The sequence below is a fragment of the Anoplophora glabripennis genome, unplaced genomic scaffold, assembly GCF_000390285.2.
Source record: "Anoplophora glabripennis isolate ALB-LARVAE unplaced genomic scaffold, Agla_2.0 scaffold839, whole genome shotgun sequence".
NCBI classification, from domain to species: domain Eukaryota; kingdom Metazoa; phylum Arthropoda; class Insecta; order Coleoptera; family Cerambycidae; genus Anoplophora; species Anoplophora glabripennis.
The window spans coordinates 63,997-76,566 of NW_019417046.1; the positions used below are offsets into that span (position 1 = coordinate 63,997).

Below are 12,570 nucleotides of genomic sequence, written 5' to 3' on the forward strand. Positions count from 1 at the left end.
AAAAGTGTAGATCCCTAGATCTGGGCGAGGTCCGGAACATTTTCAAAATTGCGAAAATGTTTAAAAAGTTTAAAAAAATACCTATTTTATCTGAGTTTTTTACTAATATCTTGGAACCTATGCATTTTGAAAGAATATTGAAGAGGAAAAAAAGTTTTAGGATTAAATTTTGCACAATATAATGTACGTTAAAAATTTTTAAATTTATTACCGATGTTGCAAAATAGCAATAATGGAAAAAAGGCAGGGTTTTTTAAATTATTTTTTTAAATATTTTAATTACCCCGAGGGCATTCTAATTTTGCTAAAAAAACCTTTAGAATATAATAAAATAAATAACACACCAAATTTCATTAAAATCGGTTCGATAGTTTTCGCAAAATAATATTTTGAAAAAAAATTTAACAAAAATTTTTTCGACTTTTCAAAATGTTGCACAGCCTCAAATAAAGCATCTAGATACTTGAAAATTTTTTCACATGGAGAAAACCGCTGAAAAATTGAAATCGGTTGATTAGGACGACCACAGTAAATTTTGAAATTAATTACATTTAGTTTTTTTCTAAAATTATAATTTTAAAGTACTATTTTTTTCTTAATTTTTATCTGTATTTAACAAAAAAAATAAATTCCAAATAAAAAAAACTTTTTAAATCTGTTTAAACAAAAATGATTTAAATAATTGTTATAATTAATTCATACATATATTCATATTCAGTGTTGAAATATATACGTAAACAAATTTTTTCATTAAAAAAATGCAATAGCATAGGGTAAAATATACAGTATATTTAATACATAAATAATAAACTTTGTTTACAACAAAATATGTCCAAATTAGACAGTTGGCATTACGATATTCGAATTCCTTGGCTCGCGAGACATCGGATTAAAAAAAAGATCGAAATTGCTCCATTAGAAGCCGAGAAAATGCAATTTTTTTCGTACATAAGCATCGAAAGCCTTCTCCCTACTTTTCGTGTTTTGAGTGACTTTTCGCGTGTGCGAGCGACAGTTTTTCCGCTAATTTATCTATGTTGCCGATAACTTATGGATATATATGAAAATTTTTTCCGCTTAGAACTCGGAAAAATGAAGTCACTGGTTCAAAGATTATTACTAAATTGTTTATAAATTAACGGCAAATGCCGATAAACTTTGACCGCTTATATCTTGAGAACCGATAAACGGAATTTAACTTTTTTTAAAACCAGAAGCGCCTTTCCGAGTGGTTTAAAATTATAATTTTTGAAAAAAACTAAATTGCAAATTGATAAATGTAACCTAATTGTTTAAAAATAAAAAAAAAGAGTTAACTTTAAAAATTTACTGTAGCCGTCCTAATGAACCGATTTCAATTTTTCAAAAACCATTTGAAAGGTTGAGCGGTCTTTTCTATGTGAAAAATTTTTCAAGTATCTAGATGCTCTATTTGAGGCTGTACATTTTGAAAATTCGAAAAATTTTTTTCAGAAAATTATTTTGCGAAAACTATCTAATCGATTTTAATGAAATTTGGTGTGTTGTTTTATTATACTCTAAAGGTTTTTTTTACCAAAACTAGAATGCCCTCGGAGCAATTAAAATATTTTTAAAAAATTATCCAAGAAAAACTTGATTATTTCGCTTTTTTCCATCAATTATTGCAAATTTGCAACATCGGTAATAAATTTAAACATTTTTAACGTACAGCATATTGTGCAAAATTCAATTCTAAAACATTTTTCCTCTTTTCCAAGATATAAGTAAAAAACTCAGATAAAATAGCTATTTTTTAAAATATTTTAGCAATTTAGAAATTGTTGTCTAGGGATCTACACTTTTATTATACGAGTTTTTTTATTATACGAGTACTGAAGGTAATTGGGCAAAAATTAGCCAATAAGTGGGATATTTCGACAGATTCGCACTGGTCTATTATGCAAGAAGCTCCTCGTAAAGTATTTTTATTATAATTACAAGCAAAATCTTCTATTGTTGCTAAGTTTGCTGAAAATTGTAGATTTTTCATCAGATATACTAAAGAATCGTTCTAGCTAAGGTGTCTCCTTGACACTTACAAAAAAAAAACAGAATTAAAATAACAACATTTTATGACGGTTTCCGAAAAAAAAGGAATCTATACATATAACGTTTTCTAATAATCTCGAGATGAAAACTTCACTACATTCGTTACCTCTCCCTTTTAAATTGGAGCCAATACACACACGCGAAGTCGTGATCGTGAACCGATCCAATGTAAAATATTCACATTCCTTCACCGCCCGATGGACCCTTCTCCGGGGGGCCGAAGAAGCCCGTGGGGGTCGACCGACAACTTGTCGGATCAGCTGCGGAGCTGCCGCCGCTGCATTCTTCGCGGCATAATGAGGTAAACGTTGTTCGTGCATTCCAACGAAAGTGACTCTTTGCTTACGAAGTACGCGACGACCACGTCGCGTCGGTTCCGACTCGATTAACGCAAAAGCCCGATTCGTCTAGTCACAACGAAGTGCTGGTCAAGCTTTACAGGCCCGAATTAACAAGGGATGACTAACAAAAAAAGAAAAAATTGTATTTCTGTTAAAATCCAAGATATAAAGCGTTCTAACCCCTGTGTTTGGCAAACATTGTTTGCCAATAATCCAGAATTCAGAATCTTATAAAATATTTTAACGTAGAATCAACAGCCATGCAGTGACGCCCACCGTACGGGCATAACCCACGATATAAATTTATCGCATCTACAGCGACTTGCCTGGAACTTTTGCCGCGCCTGTACCTCGGCGTGCAGGAGGCTCCAGGTGTCTGCCGGAGGAATCGAATAATATAATGCCCGCCGTCCCCGCAAACTCGCCAAACGTGCAATACATTCCGCGCGTGCAACCCGAGGAGGCGACCACGTGGACGGGGACTTCGGCGCGGGATCGTTCACCTCGACACGGCCTTTATCGCGTATTATATCGAAAATCTCACATCGCCTTGCCGCAGATGCGTTCTTCGTGCATTTAGCCGCGGGGAAATTTTATTAATCCAACAGCATCCGAGACGAGGCGAAAGTACGGCCGTTTTGCCGTTTTACGACTCACGCAGGCCATAAGGCATATCCGACCCGCGTCACGGCTTTCAAGGTCGCAGCTCGAAGACCGAATAAATATAAATAGGCGAATCGCGAGTCTCGTCAATATCAGATGATCAGTTGGATGTGACATGGAAGATATACAGGGTCGTTTACCTCCCAAAGTAAGATAACTATCGAAAAATCACAAGACAAACTTTTTAAAATCTATCACAATAAAGAAAAATTAAGTAGGTATCAGTCAAAAGGCACGACGAAACAAAGTTACTTTTTATTTAATGGGCACCCTGTATATTATTCCATATTTCAATTCTCGAAATTCTAAATAAAATTCATATAGCACATCGTGAACCTAAACTTAACCGTTTTCGAGATATCGAACTTTGAAAAGCATTTTCTTATACATTATTTATTTATTATATATTTTATTGCATTAAGTTTATAGTCCATCAAGTTACCTTTGAAAGTTTCTAGCTCCATAACAACGCTGCGTTGTTCGTTTGTCTAATAATGATTACCTTGGCAACATACGTCAAAACTGCATTTAATCAGTGTTGCCAATTTGGCTTATTTTCCGCCAGATTTAGGTTTTTTAAAACCCGTCTAGCGAGAAGAAAACACGATCTAGCGGCTAGCGACATTTCTGGCTTATTTGATGTAAGTCTAGTTGGAAAACTGGCGTTTTCCCCGAATTTTTTTTATGTTTTGTTATGAGTTTGTATTAGTTGTACGTCTCTGTATTTTGTCGTTTATTCCATGGAATAGGCATGATGTTTGATAGGGTACGGATATCGTGAAATATGATGTGACAGGTGGCAATGCTGACGACTGGCGTTTTATGTTCTGTGTTTCTGGTTTCTGGTACCTATTTGTTTGTATTGTCTATTGTTTGACATATGACAATCCTTGGCAGGCAAAATAATTGGGTACAGTATACAGTGTATTTTATTAAATAAAAAATATTGCTTTATTGAAAAACACATACACAGGTTTTTTAAATAACGAGCGTTCAAATAAAAACGTGGTCAAGTTGGTTCTGAAAATTTGGACGTAGGGCGTAGCGTATAGCAAATGAACTTAAACGTCATCTGTCAAAGCGCTATATCGCCGCTATCAATTTGAATATTTTCGTTTTAAAAAGCGTTTAAAATGGTGTTTTCTCAAGAACAAAAAGTGTTTATCATAGAGTCCTACTTTAGAAATGGACGCAAGATTGATGGAATATGGAAGTATTCTATTGAGGAATGTTTCATAGAATTTCAAAATCAATTTCCCGGCGTTGTTGAGTACAAAATTTTTCAAAGTGCAGTTCAGCGTTGTGTTAATGTTTTTCGTGAAACGGGCAGTGTAACAAGAAAAGAAGGAAGCGGCCGACCTAAAAAGCGGACTGAAGAATTAAAAGAAAATGTCCAACAAATAATGGAAAATGCGCCAAGAACTTCTGTACGTGTTTTATCACAAATGGTGGGAGTATCAGTCGGTACCTGCCACACAGTGTTAAAAAAAGATTTGCGTTTGTTCTCCTATCGTTTAACTTGTCAGCAAGAACTTCATGAAGTTGATTTTCCGCGACGGGCTGTATTTTGTGAATGGTTTTTAAACAACTACGGTGAACTTCATAATATCACCTTTTTTTCTGATGAAGCCTGGTTTCATTTAAGTGGTTACGTAAACTCACAGAATATGAGAATGTGGTCTTCTGAAAAACCAGATAACTTTTTTGTCGAGGGCCCTCTACACGCTCAAAAAATTGGAGTTTGGTGTGCTCTCAATCGAAGGAGGATTTATGGACCTATTTTTTTTAATGGTACTCTTACTGCGCAAAGGTATAGAGAAGAAATTATCGCTCCTTTTGTTAACCAGCTGGAAGAAAACGAAATTACAAACTTTTACTTTCAACAAGATGGCGCAAGGGCACATACGGCAGGCGAGACGATGAATATGTTGAGGGAAGTTTTCCAAAATCGACTAATAAGTCTCAATGCTGAACATGAATTTCCACCGAGGTCATGTGATATTACGCCGTGTGATTTCTTTTTGTGGCCTTACCTTAAAAACACTATTTTTGAACTGCCTATTCCTGATTTAAACCATCTGCAGGCTCGACTTATAGACAAGATTCGTGAAATTAACAATACCCCGAGCATCTTAGAAAATGTCTTTAATTCTTTGAGGAACAGGTGTGAAAAGTGCTTGGAACAAGGAGGGGGACACTTTCAGCAGCTGCTTTAATTTATTGTTATAACAAGGAGGGGGACACTTTCCGCAGCTCCTTTAATTGTTTGTTATTGTTATCACGATTATTCTTTAAAATAAAGTTATATAGTCATTAACGTTATTGAAACTGACAGCTGCTATACAGCTCGTTGAGAAATGAGGTTAAGTTGGTCGCTATAAGCTACTCCCTACGTCCAATGTGTCAGAGCTAACTTCGACTACGTTTTTATTTGAACGCTCGTTATATTTTATTACATTAAGTTTATAGTCCATCAAGTTATCTTTGAAAGTTTCTAGCTCCATAACAACGCTGCGTTGTTCGTTTGTCTAATAGTGATTACCTTGGCAACATACGTCAAAACTGCATTTAATGTGAATAATTTTATCGCAAAATTGGCACGTTTTAATGAAACCGATCGTACTGAAATTTTAATGATCATAAGATATGGTGAGACAAGACGAGGTTGTGAAGAAATGGTGGCTATTTTTCATCAATTGCATCCCGGTTTCTAAAGCCTGTATCAGACAACGCAATTTAGTTGCAGCGACAAAATCGCGGGATTTTGTTGCGGGGATAAAATTGCATGCTTATTATCACACAATGGGACAGAACTGCTGTAATTTGCTTAGTTTGCAGTAGTGTTACCAACTGTGCATTGTTTAACAAGTAAAATTTTTTGTATGTATCTTGTAAATACATAATAATGTAAATAATTATTTTTTGTTGGAGCAAAACATTGCAATGGATGAAAATTTAAAAGTAAATTGCTGTATGTGGCTTCAACGGTGTTACTCTAACAACCATGATCAACAGCCAACCACAGCTAGGTTGGTAATAAACAAATCTTCATAAAAGTAACTAGAATCCCTGCAATTTTGTTGCACGGAATAGAGCATGTTCTAATTCATGCAATTCAGTTGCCGAGAGACAATTGCATAGTCTGATAAGAAAAATTTCATGAATTCTATCGCGGCAACCAAACCCTGCAACAAAATTATTGCATTGTCTGATACAGGCTTAAATCAACTGTTTCAAAAACATTGCAGCATTTTCATGAAACTGCAGGTGTTACAGATCGACGAAAAGTTGGAAGACCAGTTAAATGAAGAAAATTATTTGAATGTCATGTCAGATGTGGTAGAAAATACAATAAATTCGACACAATAGATGGCTTTAAATTATAACATGTCAATATTCCATTGAAAAAAAAAAATGGAAAAATGCAAATGGGAAAAATTACGTCCATATAAAATTTATTTGTTGCAAGAATTGAGTGAAGACGATGATGATCGTAGAATCGAGTTTTGCGAAATTATTATGGATAAATTAACCACAGAATGTTTGGTGTGGCATTATTGGTAGACACGTCATAAGCCCGAACAATAACAATCCAAATTTACCGGCAGAAGAAATATGTTTCAACATCATGGGACTCCCACACATTTTGGACGTGTGGTACGGGCATATCTAGATTAAACTTTTCCTGATAAATGGATTAGATGCAGAGAGGTAATCGAATGGCCAGCTAGGTCTCCCGATATGATCCCCCTTGACTTTTTCCTATGGGGGTCGCATCAAAACAAAAAAATAATTTTTGACTTTGGCAATCAATTACTCGGGAAATAATGGTCGTACAAAAAATCCATGCAGGGTTTTGGAAACTGCAAAGTATTCTTTACAAGTCCTAATTATGGGTTTTTGAGAAAAAAACATTTTTGAAAGTGAAAATGTTGGTTAGAAAAAAGGTAAAAAATTGCATAATTAGGGATATTTGCATAACTTGGCATAATTTTGCAAATAATGAATAAACTAAGGATTATTTCCCGAGTAATTGATTGCCAAAGTCAAAAATGTTTTTTTGCTTTGATCGACGATAACTCAGCGACAAATAATCGTACAAGGGTCCGGAACCGCTCAAATTGAAGAGAATTAAATTATCTAAAAGAGCTTTATGATAAAATTACTAAACAAATTTTTTTGAAGTGCATAGGCCTTTTCATTCAAAAGAAACAAAAATCTGATATTGACGAGACTCGCGATTCACGAGACTTTGCAACGGGCTACAAATGTGAAAAACTTACTGACCCTTTCAGGTTTTTCAATTTGTTTTAATGGTAACCAATTGCTGAAACGGCTAAATATCCGACAAAGAACTTCCACGCAATTTTTCTGCAGAATTGGGCATGAACCATCGATCCATTTAAAATTACCTAATTTAATGCACACCGTGAAGCAACATATTGTTATCACCTGTCGTTCCGCCTTATTTTGTATGTGCACTGCAAATATATGTGGGCGAGTTTCAACAATGAAAACAGCGTCAACGCATGTTGCCAAATCTGCGTAAATAATACGGTGAACATCGGATAAATCAAGAATCAAGTACCACGTTTTTAGGTTAAAACTTTGCACCGATTCCCTCAAGGTCATGAGCAGTATAAAATTTGAACACGTTTTGAAAAAAAAAACAGTTCCAATTACATCTTTTTTTCTGGGGTGGGCCGTGCCCACACTTGCCCCCACCCCCAGCTACGCCCATGCTCAAGGTTATAGTATCAAGGGGTTAAAATTGCTAGAGTCCATTCCAATTCATGTCAAAACGCGAAATATAAATTTAAGTCTGGAATAAAGTGTGCCAATGATTTTTGATGCCACTTTTTATTTGAAGATTGCCATAAAGATAGTTGGTAAATCTAACTGACCGGTACTTTATTTCGCTTTAACATGCAGGCAATAATTAACTTTTAAAATTATTATAAAATGCTGTATTACAATACTGCATGGTCTAGCGACGCGCTGGCATCAGTTTTACACGCGAATTATTGTAATATGGTGGAATTTGTATTGTAGTTTTCCGTTTCCTTGTCACGGTCAGTTACGGCTGGTCTGTAACTGTACAGGGTGAGCTTAATTCGATGTGATTTAGTATTTGTTGGGGAATCACATAATATTATATTCAACATCGGAAAACGGTTTAGGTATTAAAAAATCAGCGAGTTTCGAATGTTTATCCGTATACACAGAGTATTTAAATGAATAGGCAAGAACGCTACCAAATCGTTTAGTTTAATTGACTGTATAATGCAACAATTTTTTTTATGGATTTTTGGCCGGTAGTTTTGGTCAAAATCCCAAATAATCTATTTTTGCAAAGAGTGCTTTGTAAACAAATATTAAACGAAATTTTGACAGTTAAGTTAAATTTTCATTGACGTCAAAATTCAAATATTTAAGCACGTAAAACCACAATTTTTACATGAATCGAAGCCAAATTAATTAGTCGATACGATAAGGTTGACGCAATCTTGCCGTTCTTCGTGCGAAAATTGCGTTTTTAATTATTATCTAAACACAGCCAATGAAAATTTAACTAATTGTAAAACTAAACTGTCAAACCGCCGTTCGTAGTAATAGTTTAACGTTTTGTTGTCAAAGCACCTCTTTGTAAAAATGAATAATCTGATATTTCGACAAAAACAAAGAAATAAACCATATTACATGGCGACTACATACAAAAAATATAGACATTTAATTTTCTTTAGCATTTTTTCTAATAGATTGTGTTTGAATGTCGCGAAAGTTACTTTTTGGAATATTCTCAGACAACGAAAGTTTCCGTTTGATGTCTGCCTGACTGGACGGGACAAAACAAAGTAATTGCCTAGTTTTGTTGGGTTTCCAAAGGTAGGGCGCCCTAATAAAGAAGGATTAGCCCATCCAAGTGACAAGTCAAATTAAGGTACTCCGACAAATGGATCGGGACTTGTGTTCCTTTAGATTAGCAGAAGACTGACTACCTGAGAATGAGAAATGACGTTTTCAGTCCTGCAATGTACATTGCAGTGACGAGACTAATAAAAAAAATCGAATTGTCAACTATCGCGTGAGGTAACGATTTTTTAAAAATTATCTTTACTTTTAAGTGATTTTTACACAGGATTGATTTGTTTTAACAAATTAAACATAAATCAGCCCCTTACTGTTATTTACTAGTAAATAATATTTATTTAGCAGAGAAATTTCAATAATTGCAACACGATTTCAAACTTTAAAACTCTCTTTGAATACCCATTAACCAAAAACAAGTGAAATCAAGCGTTGAGAAGTACGAAACATAAATTAAAAAATACGATGAGTCAGCAACAGCAATAAAAAGTCAGTTTTGCAGAAGGCTTTCCGAGCATTACAAACTTTAATTGCTAAACCATAATAATAATGCTTGTTTAATGCATAATAAATTATGTAAACAATTATTAAAAAATTGCCAGCAAAGAGCCACATGTTGAAACGTTCACTAATTTAAGAACTCAAGCGAATGCAGGAAGAAAGTAATAAAAATAACGGCACCGTTAATTAAAAAAAAATACATAAAAAATATTAACACGTTCATCGAAAAGTAATAAAAACTCTGGCTGTAACTTAACTTACTTTAAATTCTAGCAGAAAGCACTGGGATTTCACAAACACAAATGAAAACAACACATTTCAGTACCTTACGCGACGATTTTTAGTTACAACATTCGAAGAAGCATCGGCGAAGAAGTTTTAAAACTTCTAAACAAAACTCGCACACCTCACGCGCACTCCCAACAAGACTGAAATTGTAAACAGAAAAAATTAAAGTGAAGCTCACTAAATAACGTCCTGTCAGTCTTTTGTTTCGTTTTGGTTTATTGCACTCTAGATGTTCCATCCTTCTCTGTAAATAAAGTTGCATGTACTCAGGAAATTTGTCGGTAGTACTTTCACTTTACGCCGGTAGATGGGACAACTTATGATTAAGAAATTGTTTCAATTTAAACGAAATGTATTCATTAATTGATTAAAATATGCATTTTATTGATATACTTTACTGAATGCAGTTATTTTTTAGACAACGTGAGCGTATTTAAACATTTTCATTGGTTTTAAAACAGCAGTTATTTTTTTCGTACAATGTTGGCATCCCTGCTACGTTGACAGTTGGTGTAACTGCTAAGTTTCACAACTAGGTTATGTTGCGGAAAAGATAGTTGCTGTTTATTTTTTAAATTAAAATATTTACGTTTAGGAACATGGGGAGAAGATACTACTGCGACTACTGCGACAAAAAGTTTATCGACGACATAGAGCACAGGAAGAAGCATTTGCAGAGCAGCTACCATATTAAATTGCGAAATTTGCATTACGAATACTGCAAAGGTAACGTTAACTTCAGTAAATCTATTTTTTTTTAATGTAGGCTTGTTTTTTTTAGATCCGGAAACGCTTTTAAGGGAAGAACTGTTAAAGACGCCATGTAGAAGATTCTCGCAGTACGGAAGCTGTCAGTTTGAACGCAGTTGTAAATACACGCATTATTCTCCCGAGGAGCTTTGCGAACTGAGGCAGCAAGGTAATAAAACTGTACATTTGACTTATTCGGCCAAGAAATTTGTACAGTGCACAAACTTTCTTCGCTTTTAATTTTCAGTCGAACGAATCCAAATTATGAGGAGAAAGAAGCTGGAGGAAGTGCCGAATGTACCCAGCGTCGAGTCGTGGATGCAGAAGTACAATAAGAGTAACAACAAAGAAGACGACGAGGTCGTACACACCTTTTGGACGTACCCGGAAAGTTTCGAACGGAGGCTGGATTTACCTCCGTCGCTGGTTCGCTTTAAACCCGAGCACTTCAGCGACGACAATTTCGAGGAATGGGGGAAATAGTCGTGTCGTGAAACTCGTTTTGTTGTAAATAAAATGTGAGAATCGACTTACCTGTTCGCTTTATTCGACTTACAAGCTCGGCATTTTTTTTGGGAAGCGGGTGAAGGAGGCGGGATTTCTATAAAAAGGTTAAAAAAATTGTGGATTTCATAGTATTAATATATTGCTTAAATTAAAAATCGTATTTATACAGCACTTGTAAAGAAAATAATTCTTTATACTAATATTTTGGCAAACGTATGTGAGGGACAACGCAAATTTACAAACAATAAAATCTACTGGGTGTTGAAACGGTCCGCTACAACATCTTTTATAATAAAAAAATATGTGTGAAAATTTAAATAAAGCCGCCTTTAGACGCTGGTGATAACTGGAAGATGTTACAGCGGAGAGCTTCCGACGGGAGACTAGAACCATTAAAACGGAACGTTCCATAAATACAGGCGCGTAATACGGAAATGCCTTAAAATTAACATGGCTACTTCTGCACACAAAGCAACAAATCTAATTTTTCAATTACGATTCTGGGAACTACTTGGGTGTATATGTCAACAAAGTGCATTTACATTTCACATTACTTAAAAGATATTATACAGGCCATTTCCTTAGGGAAGAGCGAAAGCCGTCGTTTCACTACTCCTCCTACGAAACGCTCTCCCGTTGTGTAGCTTCAAAAGCGTTACGAGGTTGTCGAAGCGGGCCCTAAACGTGTTTCTAAACAAGTGTGTTCCGGAAGGTTTGAAGGGACTTTGTAACAATTCACAGGTACTTAACGGATCGATTTTATAAATATATCTTCTTAGTATATTGCGTATTTTTTTTTAAGTCCTAGTTTGTACGGGGTGTAACTTAAGTGCTTGCTCAAACCTTAACGACGGATTCCGTCACAAATTAACAAATAATTATAAGAGTGTGTCCAGGAATGATTTTTTTCGATATACAGTTGAGTCCGTATATTTTCCGAAAGCGTTTGGTGCTTTTCGTAACACTGCGTCAAGGAGTGACCGCAAAAATCGCCCGTTTTTTCACAATTCGCAGAGAACTAATAGACTAGGCGGTATATGTTTTGGTTCGGGTGAGTCGTATATCGGCGGAGATTTTTGGCATTTTGGCTTTCAAATATCACTAGAAATGAAAATATGACATTTTTCAAATTTTTTTAATATATTGTGTCGCCAAAAGTTAAGCCCACGTTTTTTTTTATGCGCATAGAAAAATTTTCAATTCTAGTGATATTTGAAAGCCAAAATGCCAAAAATCTCCGTGGATATACGTTTCACCCAAACCAAAACAGATATCGCCTAGTCTATTGTGTTATAAGGATCTTAACAACGATAATCGTGAATAATCAAGAATTATTATCGGTAGCTAGGTCAAGTTCAGTGTGGTTATTTGCACGTCCCGCTTGCTCTCGTCGTTAATTTCAACGTTTTATTTCAAAATTCTTTATGTACGGCGTGCGAATATGATTTAAACATAAATTTGTCGTTTGTATGCGAACCATTACACCCAAATCGTGGATATATGATTCACCCAAATATGGACTCTTTGAAACAGATACCGTCTGGACTATAAAGAAAATAGATAAAAATATGTTTTTGATCTC

The 12,570-nt window shown here is 35.0% G+C and overlaps 2 protein-coding genes across 2 annotated transcripts in view; one reads left to right on the forward strand and one right to left on the reverse strand.

Annotated features, from left to right (window-relative positions):
- LOC108912609 (pleckstrin homology-like domain family B member 2) overlaps positions 1-9,856 on the reverse strand; it is a 71,217-nt gene extending 61,361 nt beyond the window's left edge. Inside the window, exon 1 of the mRNA XM_023455866.1 lies at positions 9,705-9,856. The gene's annotated coding sequence lies outside the window, so the exon portion shown is untranslated. The remainder of the gene's footprint in view (positions 1-9,704) is intronic.
- A 398-nt stretch (positions 9,857-10,254) lies between these two features.
- LOC108912604 (zinc finger matrin-type protein 5) lies at positions 10,255-11,423 on the forward strand. The gene is made up of 3 exons (XM_018717881.1): positions 10,255-10,457; positions 10,513-10,650; positions 10,729-11,423. Exons 1-3 carry the CDS (start codon positions 10,331-10,333, stop codon positions 10,962-10,964), a joined length of 501 nt encoding a protein of 166 aa, XP_018573397.1. The 5' UTR covers positions 10,255-10,330; the 3' UTR covers positions 10,965-11,423.
- The last annotated feature ends 1,147 nt before the right edge of the window (positions 11,424-12,570 follow it).

Excerpts from the sequence above, each read along its gene's own strand:
- LOC108912604 (XM_018717881.1), top strand. The coding sequence starts at position 10,331 with ATGGGGAGAAGATACTACTGCGACTACTGCGACAAAAAGTTTATCGAC. Across the intron at positions 10,458-10,512 it reads GCATTACGAATACTGCAAAG|ATCCGGAAACGCTTTTAAGG; the intron begins GTAACGTTAACT and ends TGTTTTTTTTAG. Across the intron at positions 10,651-10,728 it reads TTGCGAACTGAGGCAGCAAG|TCGAACGAATCCAAATTATG; the intron begins GTAATAAAACTG and ends TTTAATTTTCAG.